Source organism: Platichthys flesus, chromosome 4 (genome assembly GCF_949316205.1).
Source record: "Platichthys flesus chromosome 4, fPlaFle2.1, whole genome shotgun sequence".
In the NCBI taxonomy this organism is placed as follows: Eukaryota; Metazoa; Chordata; class Actinopteri; order Pleuronectiformes; family Pleuronectidae; genus Platichthys; species Platichthys flesus.
In genome coordinates this window covers 21,954,692-21,967,802 of record NC_084948.1, presented here as the reverse complement: position 1 = coordinate 21,967,802, position 13,111 = coordinate 21,954,692, and the positions used below count along the sequence as shown (strand labels likewise).

Genomic DNA, 13,111 nt, shown 5'->3' with positions numbered 1-13,111 from the left:
CCCCGGATGCCATCGTTACCCCCTTTATATCAGTCCTCTGCCTAATTAGCTGACTTATGGGTTCTACAAACAAGGCGAAGAGGAGCGGCGATGCACAACACCCCTGTCTCGTTCCCCTTTCCAGAATGAACGAGTCGGACAAATCCCCATTGATTTTGACTCTAGCAGTTGGTCTGCTATATAGTGCTGCAAACGTGTCAATTATAGTTGTATGAAAGCCACATTTTGAAAGTACTTTATATAAAAAAGACCACCTCACTGAATCAAATGCTTTCTCTGCATCCAAACTTAGTATCAACGTCTCCAGTCTTTGTTGTGTGACTTGTCTCATAACGTGCAGTGTTTTCCTGATGTTATCTTGGGTCTGTCTTTTTCTGACAAAGCCAGTCTGTTCCTCATGTATTAATACTGGTAGTATCAATTCTATTCGTTTAGATAATATGGAGGTGAATAGTTTATAGTCGTTGTTTAAAAGACTTACAGGACGGTAATTCCCACATTCCAATTTGTCTTTCCCATCTTTAGGTATGGTCGAAATCACCGCCTCCCTCCATGAGGGGGGGGTGCTTTTGTTTTCCAAAACCCACTTGAATCTTTTTAATAGTTTTGGAATTAGTTGATCTTGCATTGTTTTGTACCATTATGTGGGAAAATCATCTGTCCCTGGAGACTTCCCCCTTTTCATCTTCCTGATTGCCAATTGAATTTATTATTTTATTATTATTATTTATTATTTTAGATTTTTAATTTTTCATTTTGTTCATCAGTGATCATTGGAAGGCTTACCTGGGACAGGAAGGCATCGATTTGGTTGTCGTTATTTGTCTATGGTTGAGATTATAATTTTATTCTCGGAAGCATTGTTGCATTTTCTCTTGACTACATTACATTACATGTCATTTAGCTGACGCTTTTGTCCAAAGCGACATACAATTACTACACTCAACATTCATGAGGGGCCATTTAGGGGTTCAGTGTCTTGCCAAGGACACTTCGGCATGCAGATGGGAGAGAGTGGGGTTTGAACCGGCAACCTTCTTGTTGGAGAACCACCACTCTAACCACTAGGCCACACCGCCCCCATAGTTTCTATCACATTCGTAACTGAGTGTCTTATCTTATATATAGTTTTGTCTGCTTGTTGTTTTCTTAACCTTTCAGCATAAAAAAAGTAATCGATGCGTGAGTAAACATTGTGAGCGTATCTTGAGTATTTGAGGTGGGTAGTCGTGGTCCAGGTTTATGTGGTTTGCTTGCCAGGCAAACCCCTTCTTCTGCCATGTTTTGCGGAGTAATGTGTCTTTTGTTTAAAAGCTTAGACACTTGATTACAATGGAGAGTGGCGGCGCGTCCGCCGGCGGCTGCGGTCCCAGAGACCGATGAGCTCCATCAATCTGCAGGTCGGGCATGTCGTTAGTCAGCTCGAGACCTTCGCGAGAAGATTTTCCACAAATTAGATCATTGTGGTTGATTCCTTCTCAGATCCCTCCGGCACCCCATAGATCCTTATGTTCTTACGCCTGGAGCGGCTTTCCAGACCCAGCAACTTGTCCTCCAGCTTGGTGTGTAGCTGGAGCATGGCCGTGATGACTTCTTCGGTGTTTTGGATCCTGTCTTCGGCTATCCCAATTCGCCCTTCCGCCTCGTCCAATTTGGCATTCGCCTTAACTATTTCTTCTTGTCCCTAATTGTTCTTTGTTTTCTTGGCGAAACTCTCTTACTTCGCAGAATCAGTTCAGAGTCGGCCATTTCTCCACACTGCACCACGTTGCTTGTAACTCACCCCTGTTAGCTGCTAATTGTTGCTGTGCCCGTCTTTCTCAACCCCGTCTTCAGACGACGTTTACTGCTCAAAGTGGTGATATTACTTTTTTTCCCCTTTCTCTACACTTTTTGCAAAATTATTTATTTGTTTTGTATGGGGGTATTTCTCTAATAGCTCTGGCTCTCTCGCTATGCGACCATCTTGACAGTGTTCCGACCGGAAGTCCTGCATCTGGTTTTAGAGCTGAATGAAGTGTGGCGGTGTCTGAAGGCTTTTTACATTTGGTTGTGACAGACAGAAAAATGGCTGCTTACATCACCACAGAGTACAAGCTGAATGATAAGACCATGTTGATTCAGGTCTTTGTCGTCCTTTTTCTCTGCATTAACCTTCTGCTAATTACAACCTTTTTCTCCAAAGATGTTTTCTACACCACAATGCGCTACATCTTATTTGCTGTCACGCTAATGTCCGACTGTCTGTTTTATTCGTGACTGACATCCTACTCATTTTGATTTACTATCGCTTTACGATACAAATGTGGTTGTGCCTTATTGGAAAAGAACGTCATAATCCACAGGTGGCAGGGTCACCTGAGATCAGCGATAAGTCAGTTTTACTTCCTGATCATATGCATCACAATCGTGTTTTCCTGTGTGAAGATAATTAGAGCGGCCAAAGCTGCATCAGCAGAGGACAAACAGTCCACATGGAGAGGACTCAGAACTGTGGGGCTTCATGCTTTCCAGCTGCTCCTGTGTCTCATCCAGATGTGGTGTCCTTTCATAGAAGCTGCTGTGCTTCAAATCAATCTCATGTTATTTCTCAATGTCAGGTACTTTAATTACATTACTTTTATTCTTGCTCCAAGGTGTCTGTCTCCTCTCATTTATGGCCTCAGGGATGAAATATATTTTTTAGCTCTCTGTGGTTTCCGTAAGAAACACTGATCACATTTGTATCGATTTAGAAATTGTCATGGTTATATTATAAAATATTTTTGGTATTTAATTGCGTCTCTGGCTTGATGATATTATTTTATTATTAAAAAAATGTAAATGAATCACCCACACCTGTAGCTCCTGGTTAAGCATCCATTCCATTCTTCTCGGGATCCAGCCACTTCCCCAGGAGGTCTTTGAGGCGATCATGGAGCTCCTTCACGTCTCTCCCTCCAGGATAGTCTTTGAGCTGAAACCCTGGCGATAGGTCTCTGCATTGATCTCAAATTTCCTGAGAAAGGCTTGCTTCACCTTGACCAAGTCATGACTGTCCTCAATGTTCATTGCTACGAAAGCAGCTCTGGCTTTCCCTTTTAACAAGGGCACTAAACACAATGGACACTATGAGTACCTTGTTATGCCATTTGGTTTGACTAATGCTCCGGCTGTTTTCCAGGCCATGGTCAATGATGTTCTCCGCGACTTTTTGAATATCTTCGTGTTCGTTTACCTGAACGATATTCTGGATTTTCCAGATCAAAATCTGAACATGTTCAGCACGTCCAGAGGCTCCCAGAAAATCAGCTGTTTGTGAAAGCAGAGAAGTGTGAGTGTCATGCCTCTGAGGTCACTTTTCTGGGGTTTATTATCAGGCCTGGTCAGATCCAGATGGACCCCGCGAAAGTAAAAGCTCTGGCCTGCTCCTTATTGGATTTGTTTGCATCGGACTGACTGCCTGGTTTTTTAGATTAGATTAGATTCAACTTTATTGTCATTGCACAGTACAAGTACTTATACAACGAAATGCAGTTTAGCGTCTAACCAGAAGTGCAAAAAAAGGAGTTAAAGTGCAGAGTATTGTATGATATAAGAACTATGAGCAGTAATAAAGGAAATAGTACAGTGTTAACAGCTTTTGTATGATATAAGAACTATGAACAGTAAGTGATATATCTGGAGTAGTACAGTATTAACGCAAGGTATTGTATGATATAATAACTTTAAGCAAGATAAATATATAAATATGAATATACTATAGGCAGGATAATACAGTAGTAAAAAAAAGTAACAGTGTATTGCAAGTCTTCAAATGTTCAGTGGTTGGAGGAGGGTGTGTGGCCGGGGGGGGGGGGGGGGGGCTGCTGCTATCACTGCGGTGCAGAGTTCAGCAGGGTGACAGCTGCAGGGATGAAGGTGTTCCTGAACCTGCTAGTCCAATCACCGGAGTATCGTCTGCAAACTTGACAAAAGTATTAGTTACATGTACAGGAATGCAGTCATACGTGAATAGTGAGTAGAGGAGAGGACTTAGCACACAGCCTTGAGGAACGCCGGTGTTCAGGATCAGGGTTGAGGAGGTATTGTTCTCTAACCTAACAGACTGGGGTCTGTTGGATAGGAAGTCCAGTATCCAGTTGCAGAAGGGAAGGGTTGAGTCCTAAATCGCAGAGTTTCGTGATCAGTTTGGAAGGGATGATTGTGTTGACAGCTGAACTGAAGTCTATTCTTACACAGCATTCTTACATAGGAGTTGTTATTGTCCAGGTGAGAAAGTGCAGAGTGAAGTGCCGTGGAGATGGCATCCTCTGTACTCCTGTTCTGGTGGTAGGCGAATTGGAAGGGGTCCAGTGTGGCTGGTTGTTAAAGGTAGGATGTGTATGAGCGGCTGAGCACGGTGGAAAAAACTCTCAGGAGGACTTGGAGATGAAGGTGTAAGATGGGATTTTTATTGTCCCATATAAGGCCGACAAGGCAGAATTTAACAAGGTAAAAACAACACTTGAAAATAAGAAAATAAACTGGCACGTGGGAATGAACACACATGCTTAAATGGGACCTAACCCCGCCCCCACAATTGGAACAAACCAACATACTATCATACACAGGGGTGGCACAGGTAAGGCAATCCCCGAAGCTTTAACAGCTTATCCCAACAAATTTCTTATGGCTAGAAAAATACTTGGCAACATATTTACTGTACAATTGCTCGAAGAAGGCATAGTCAACTAATAAAATAACACCCTAAACAAAATTAAATACTCCACGGGTTCACTTCCGGCTAATCCGGAAGTCGAACGCCTATTTACTTCCGGATTAGGGACCTGCTCGCTTTCCCCACAAACAGAGACGCGACGCGGAACCACGGTAAAACCAATGCTGTGCAATATTGAATAATGTGAGATTTTGAACTAAATAAACGGAACATTTATTACACAAGACATTGTATGACGTGGTGATTTTAACAGAAAACGGACGGGTACAAAGGTATTTAAACTGTAGCAGTGTAATGGTTGAAGTAAGCTTTTGCACTATGCACAGAGGTTTGGATGAAAAATGGACGGGTTAACAAACACAAACACGGTAAACGGCCCCGGACAACAGACATGCAACACAGAGTTAACATTAGCTAATAATTACACATGTAAACGGGGCAGTATATTACTGCCTTGAGGGTCGCCTTGCGCACCGTCACATTGGTAAACAGGTTATGAGGTGAGCCAGGACCATCCTCTCGAAGCACTTCATAATGGTGGGGGTGAGTGCAACAGGGCAGAAGTCAAGTGTTTGGGCACCGGCACGATGGAGGTGGTTTTAAAGCATGTGGGGACAGCTGCTTGGGTCACTGAAAGATTGAATATGTCAGTCAAGACCTCAGCTAGCTGCCCAGCACAGGCCCTGAGCACACGTCCGGGGATGCCATCAGGGCCAGCAGCTTTACGTGCGTTGATCCTGCTCAGTGCAGCACACTCGTCGATGGAGGAGAGTGTGAGGGGCTGGTGGTCTGAAGTGAGCACAGCCTTGATAGCCGCCTCCTGGTTATCCCTGTCAAAGTGAGCATAAAAGCTGTTGAGCTTGTCAGGGAAGGAGGCATCACTGTTTTGGAGGGAGGTGTTGGTGGGTTTATCCAGGAAGGAGATGCGAAGTGGCCCATGCCTTGTTGAACATGCCCTGTAGAGCCAGGTACTCCGATGGAACTCCTCAAAGATCAGTAACCTCCTTAGAATGAGAAGGACGTGCTTGAAGTAAGCTTTTGCACTATGCACAGAGGTTTGGATGAAAAATGGACGGGTTAACAAACACAAACACGGTAAACGGCCCCGGACAACAGACATGCAACACAGAGTTAACATTAGCTAATAATTACACATGTAAACTGGTCGGCCAAGCCATTGGGTTCCTGTCAAGCCAACTGGGCTCTATTCTTTAATCGTTTTGATTTTTCTTTATCTAAAAATGTCAAGCCTGATGCCCTGTTCAGGCAGTTCGAGTCCGAGGGTGGTTCCTATGTACCCAAAAGCTTAATTTCCGCTCAGGTGGTTAACGGGGCCTTAACCTGGGACATTGAAGACAAGGTGAGGCAGGGTCAAGCTAATCACCCAGCACCCAGTGCCTGTCCTGTAGATCGCCTGTTTGTCCCTGCTAACCTCCGCTCTCAGGTTCTCCAGTGGGGTTACACTTCTCATCTTGCCTGCCACCCAGGGGTCAGATGCACCCTGGCCCTGTTAGGGCAACGCTTCTGGTGGGGTACCATGGAGGAGGACACCAAGGAGTTTGTCGCGGCCTGCCAGGTTTGCTCTCAGCACAAGAGTGCTCGTCACGCTATTTTTGGCCTGCTCCAGCCGCTGCTGATTGGCCATCGCCCATGGTCCCACGTCTCCCTAGACTTCGTCACCGGACTTACGCTATTGGACGGTAACACCACTATCCTTACTGTCGTTGATAGGTTCTCCAAATCAGCCCATTTAATCCTGTTACCCAAGTTGCCATCTGCCAAGGAGACGGCTGAACTTATGCTGCAACATGTGTTCCGTCTGCATGGTCTTCCTTGTGACATTGTATCTGACAGGGGTCCACAGTTCACCTCCCGGTTCTGGAGAGAATTCTGCAGCATGTTGGGGGCTAAGGTCAGCCCATCCTCTAGGTTCCATCCACAATCCAATGGCCAGTCGAAGAGAATGAATTAGGAGATGAAGACGGTGTTGAGGTGCGTGGTCTCTCATAATCCTTCTTCCTGGTCCAAGCACCTACTGTGGGTAGAATACGCGCACAACACGCTGCGCGTATTCAGGAGAAGACGGCATGTCTCCAGATCGGACCATCTTCAGAGCTCAGAGCTCACTGTGGCTCTGTCTGAGCGAGTGGGCGGGGTCGGAGCCCCGGTGCGCTGGCCACACAAACACAACCACACACTCCCCCCCCAACACACACACCCACGCCAGCTCCTGGTACTTCATGAGGGCCTGATACGATGATGATTTAAAAAATGAACGTGACGTTCACTCACGTTCATCGTTATGTACACGTTAATAATATTCAAACTGATTCGTTAAGTTCAGCGTTCGCGAAACATATGCACAACACTGTACAGTACAGCCACTGCAGAGGGGCTGAGGAGCCGCGGGTTGCCGACCCCTGTGCGGAAGCGAATTTTATGATGTATTGGACGTTTTAGTGACAGCGGTGTCCCTCCCTTTTTGCTGTCCTCTGGAAACACTTCCGTTGTGTTGTCGCCTCTATTTGCAGCGCGTTTCTGTCATGTGTTGTGTTGTGTTGTGAAATTGATGAAGCTGTTTTCTTACTTTGCTTGTGTTTTGTCAACTTGCATGTGTTTTCTTAAGTTGTTGTTCTTTGAGCTCTCAGGGCCACCGTAGCATCCTGACTGGCTGTATCACCACCTGGTATGGCAGCTGCACCGCCCTGAACCGTAAGGCTCTACAGAGGGTGGTGAAGTCTGCCCAGCACAACACCAGGACGGCGCTACCATCCATAGAGGACCTCTACACCCAGCGGTACAGGAAGAAGAGCAGCCGGATTATTAAAGACCCCTTTCACCCCAGCCATAAACATTTTTGCCTGCTGCCATCTGGCCGACGGGACCGCAGCATCTGGGCCCACACCACCAGGCTAAGAGATAGTTTCATCCCCCAGGCCATAAGACTTTTAAACTCCTCTCCATGACATATCTGCATATTTGCACTTTTGTTGTTTTATTTTCTCCTCAGCTGTTTATATATATTTAGATATAAATACTTTATTTCCTATTTTGATATTCTACTTTATTCTATTTTGTACTATTTCTATCTTATTTGATTGTACAATACTCAAGTAATTACAACCTATACAATAAAATATAGGTTATATAGACTCAAGCATTTCACTGCCAGCGACTGCTTAATGTTATTGTTGTGCATTTGACAATAACAATCTTGAATCTTGAATCTTGTGGATATTTTGATGTTGTTAACAGTGTTTAACTTTGAACATTTATATTGTAGCGAGGATTTGCTAGTCTTAGAAGTTGAAGTTTCAGGACATAGTAATCTTTGCTCTTTTTTGAAGTCTAATATTTTTTCATTTTTTCTGGTTAAAGAAATACAATGTTTTAAGATGTAACCGGGTTCCAACCAAAGACCAGCACCAACAAGAATTCAATGTTGGATGGAAGAGATGCTCATGTTGCAGCACTCCTGTTGTAGATCAAATAAGTATTATCTTAAATGTGAACCTTTGCATTCAACTTATTAAATAAAGTTACATGTAAAACGTTGAAACAAATAAAGTCGCCATTACTAAATTATGTTTTGAGTGTGAATCCCTCCACCAGACAAAGGGAGTAACTAAAGCTACTGTCGCCTATGAGGTGCGTTGTTGGCGAATGTTGTCGCTTGTGACTCTGTTGTGATTTAATGTTCACATGACGTTGTGTTATAGTTGCCGATATAAAGCCCTCACACACAGTTCCTGCTCAGAAGGCTGCACAGAGCTCAGCTGAACACCTTCACTCCAGGAATGGTTTGGTAAACTGGGTCTTGTGCTCTCATGTCTTGTGCTCTTATTTGTCCATGCACGATGTACTAAAATAATGTGTGTTGTGTTTGATACCTGTTGATTCATAGAGAGATAATTTGAGCATTTGTTCTTCAGTTCTGCATCTGGTTTTAGAGCTGAATGAAGTGTGGCAGTGTCTGAAGGCTTTTTACATTTGGTTGGGACAGAGAGAAAAATGGCTGCTAACATCACTACTAAGTTAAATTCCATATACTTTCTATCCAAATTTCCCACTAGCAGTCCAGAGAATATACTTTAAAGTGGCTCTCGTCTGTTCACCCAGAAGACACAGATGTTTCAAGAGGGAATATTGTTTTGATGGTGAAACTCTGAAGTCATTTTTTTTCCCATGTGGATTTAGACTCAACAGTGATGCTAATGAGCTGATCCTTGTTATTCTCTTATGAGCCACCAACCCCTGTGAAACTCATCAACTTAATTGGTTCATTAATTATTTAAGGTGTTGGTGTTGATTTGGGCTCTGGGCGAGGATGAAGGACACAAGTTTGAGATAAGTTTATTTTTTTAATTGCAAAACTACAAATTTGTCTCATTGTCTGTGAGAATATGATGAAATTATTGGATGCAGATAAATGGCCTTGGTGGATGGATCCATACTTGTGCTATATATATATATATATATATATATGATATCATATTTTCATTTGGAATGTCTAAAAGTTATTTTTAATTCCCACAAACCACAAATGAGAGCATATAATCCTCTTTGACATATTATATAAAGAATTTATTATATACAGTGTACATCATATTTATGTCATCATCATGAATGTATGAGCAGCATTTTAAAAGTAAAACAGTTGGTTAATGTGCAACAAATCAATCCTAGCTTTTCAGTTGCAGCTCAGTGCTTATTTTCTTGCTTGATCAATTGATTGTTTGTCTGGTAGGAAATAAAGATAAATGTAATCAGTATTAACAAGATAACACGTCCTCATTGCTTATTTTATATACTATACGGTGCAAACCTTAAAACTATTTAAAATTAATGAGACTTACTGTAATGATCGCGGGTGAAAAGGAGCAAATTTTCGTATTAAGAAGATGGAGCTTTTTAATTTTTCCACAAAAATGAACTAAGCGTTTATCAATACATGTGCAGCTAAAAATTTTATTTCTACTTGCTGGAAGTTTAAACTTTAATAAAGCATCAAAATCCATTGACCCTTCATGGGTTTTTGTATACAAATATATTAAAATGTATTGTATTGTATCAAATCAAATATATTGTGTTATTGTGGTATATTATGTTATATATCATTATATTATATTATAACACATATTACACACGCGGACAAAATTTTTGGTTCCCTTCCATTAAAGAAAGAGAAACCCACAATGGTCACTGAGATAACTTGAAACTGACAAAGGAATAATAAATAAGAATTTACTTGAAATTATCTAATAAAAATCAGAAATTGCTTTTGAATTGTGGTTCAACAGAATCAAAATTATTGGTGCACAACCTCTTGAGGCAATCACTGCAATCAAGCAACTTGTGCAACTCTTAATGAGACTTCTCCACCTGTCAACAGGTATTTTCGCCAACACCTCATGAGCAAACTGTTCCAGCTGTCTCAGGTTGGAAGGTTGTCTTCTCCAGACTGCATGTTTCAGCTCCTTCAACAGATGTTCAATCAGATTTAGATCAGGGCTCATAGAAGGCCACTTCAGAATAGTCCAATGATTTGCTCCTAATCATTCTTGGGTGTTTTTAGCTGTGTGTTTGGGTCATTATCCTGTTGGAGGACCCATGTCCTGCGACTGAGACCAAGCTTTCTGACACTGGGCAGCACATTTAGCTCCAGAATGCCTTGATAGTCTTGTGATTTCATTGTACCCTGCACAGATTCAAGACACCCGGTACCAGATGCAGCAAAGCAACCCCAGAACATGACCGAGCCTCCTCCATGTATTACAGTAGGTACAGTGTTCTTTTCTTTGTATGCTTCATTTTTGCGTCTGTGAACATAGAGCTGATGTGAATTGCTAGAAAGCTCCAGTTTTGTCTCATCTGTCCAAAGGACATTTTCCCAGAAGCTTGTGGCTTGTCAATATGCATTTTGGCAAATTCCAGTCTCGTTTTTTATAATTTGCTTTCAACAGCGGTGTCCTCCTCGGCCATCTTCCATGAAGTCCACTTTGGCTCAAACAGCGACGGATGTTGCGATCTGATAATGATGGACCTTGACCTTGGAGTTCACCTCTAATCTCTTTGGAAGTTGTTCTGGGCTCTTTGGTTACCATTCGTATTATCCGTCTCTTCATTTTGTCATCAATTTTCCTCAGGCGGCCCAGTCCAGGGAGGTTGGCTACAGTCCCGTGGACCTTAAACTTTTGAATAATATGTGCCACTGTAGTCAGATGAACATCACGCTCCTTAGAGATGGTCTTATTGCATTAACCTTTAACATGCTGGTCGAAAATGTCCTTTCTAATCTCCTGACACAACTCTGCCCTTAGCTTTCTGTGGTCCATGTTCCTTGTGGTACACGCCATGATACCAAACAGCACAGTGACTACTTTTCACCCTTTAAATAGGCAGACAGACTGATTACAATTTTGAAGAGACCTGCGATGCTAATTCGAGGACACGCTTTAGTTTAACATGTCCCTACTGTCAAATTATTTTCAATCATTTCTAGGGGTACCATCATTTTTGTCCAGGCTATTTTCATTAATTTGTTTTTTTAAATTATTCTATTGAGCCAAAATTCAAAAGAAATGTCTGATTTTGATTAGTTAATTTTCAGGAAATTTTTATTTATTATTAATTTTGTCAGTTTCAAGTTATTTCAGTGACCATTTTGGGTTTGTCTTTCTTTAACGGAAGGGTACCAACAATTTTGTCCACGTGTATATTATATTATAATATATTTGACCAGGAGGGGGCACCAGTTTTCAATGTTCACCATCAGGCGGAACCTTTGCTCACTCAGCGAGCACTTTATTGTGACGGACCAACATGGCCGCGGTCAGGAGGGGAGCCGCCTACTTCCTCAAGTGAGAGGTTTATGTCAGACAGATAGTTGTGCATATGTTTCGAGATCGCTGAACTAAACAAATCAGTTTTCATATTATTAACGTGAACGTAACGATGAACGTGATTGAACGTCACGTTCATTTTTTAAATCATCATCGTATCAGGCCCTCATGAAATACCAGGAGCGGGCGTGGGTGTGTGTGTGTGTGTGTGTGTGTTTGTGTGTTGTACGATACAAATGTGGTTCTGCCTTATTTTGTATATCATTTCGTCTCTGTGCATGGTTGTGACACCGGTCACTCTGACGGCGATGACCCTGGAGCGCTACGTGGCCATTTGCCTGCCGCTGCGTCACGCAGAGCTGTGCTCCCCACGCAGCACTCTGCACGGCATTCTCATCATCTACAGCCTCAGTTCTCTGCCCTGCATCTCTTTTCTCTCCATATTCTTAGCATCATCCTCCTCTGCCTCCTACACCCAGAGCGGAACGTGCGCTGGGGAAACCTTCATCATCTACACGTGGCAGGGTCCCCTAATGTCAGCCATTAATCAGTTTTACTTCCTGATCATGTGCATCACAGTCGTGTTTTCCTATGTGAAGATAATGAGACTGGCCAAAGCTGCATCAGGAGAGGACAAAAAGTCCACATGGAGAGGACTCAGAACTGTGGGGCTACACGCTTTCCAGCAGCTCCTGTGTCTCATCCAGCTGTGGGGTCCTTTCATAGAAGCTGCTGTGTTTAAAATCAATGTCTTGTTATCTATCAAGGTCAGGTTCTTTAATTACATTACTTTCATTCTTGCTCCAAGGTGTCTGTCTCCTCTCATTTATGGCCTCAGGGATGAAATGTTTTTCATGCCCTGAAAAAAATTGCTCTCTGTGGTTTGCGTAAGAAACACTGATCAGATTTGTATCGATGAACAAATTGCCATGATGTTATAGTGTGAAATGTTTTTGTTTTTTAGTTGAGCCTCTGGCTTGATTTATATTGTTATTTTTTAATTAAAAAAAAAGGTAAATGAAAAATTCAGTTGGATATGACAATGAAAATGTTGATTAATTAACATCCAATCCCACTACTTGTATTTTTGCAGACAATATTTGCAAACATTGTATTAAACTCAGACTGCATTCATCCTGTCTGGCATTAACCTGACATTATAGAGAGAATTATAAAAACATCAAACAGGCCTGGTGTGATATTTACAGAGTGACTGTCTATAAACATCATAAATGAACAAGACTCTGCCCGCTGGCCAATGGCCACCTGCCAGATTGAATCCTCCTCGTCTTTAGTCAGTTTACCAGTGATGTCACGTATTTTCTTTTCAGAGCATTGCGTTTGTGCACAGTCTGTTCACAAATAGAGAGAATGTGCACAGTTTACATTTAAATCAAGCACCAATTATTTTTTAACTATCGTTGATAAATTCAGACTTTTCTTTGAATTTCTACTGTCATGTATTGGAAGTGAAAGCCAAAGTCGGAGAGATCTTCATTCTGAAATCAAACCACAACTCTCAAAACTGCTTATCTATCAGTTAAATAAGTGTGGAATTATATATAGTTAT

At 42.3% G+C, this 13,111-nt stretch overlaps 1 protein-coding gene across 1 annotated transcript; it reads left to right on the top strand.

Moving 5' to 3' along the window:
- Positions 1 to 2,112: 2,112 nt before the first annotated feature.
- LOC133952116 (odorant receptor 131-2-like) lies at positions 2,113 to 12,404 on the top strand. Its single transcript, XM_062386408.1, has 3 exons — positions 2,113 to 2,242; positions 2,558 to 2,606; positions 11,768 to 12,404. The coding sequence occupies exons 1-3, from the start codon at positions 2,113 to 2,115 to the stop codon at positions 12,402 to 12,404; spliced, it is 816 nt and encodes a 271-aa protein (XP_062242392.1).
- Positions 12,405 to 13,111: the final 707 nt, after the last annotated feature.

Excerpts from the sequence above, each read along its gene's own strand:
- LOC133952116 (XM_062386408.1), top strand. The coding sequence starts at position 2,113 with ATGTTGATTCAGGTCTTTGTCGTCCTTTTTCTCTGCATTAACCTTCTG. Across the intron at positions 2,243-2,557 it reads TGTCACGCTAATGTCCGACT|CTGCTGTGCTTCAAATCAAT; the intron begins GTCTGTTTTATT and ends CTTTCATAGAAG. Across the intron at positions 2,607-11,767 it reads TTTCTCAATGTCAGGTACTT|TACGATACAAATGTGGTTCT; the intron begins TAATTACATTAC and ends GTTTGTGTGTTG.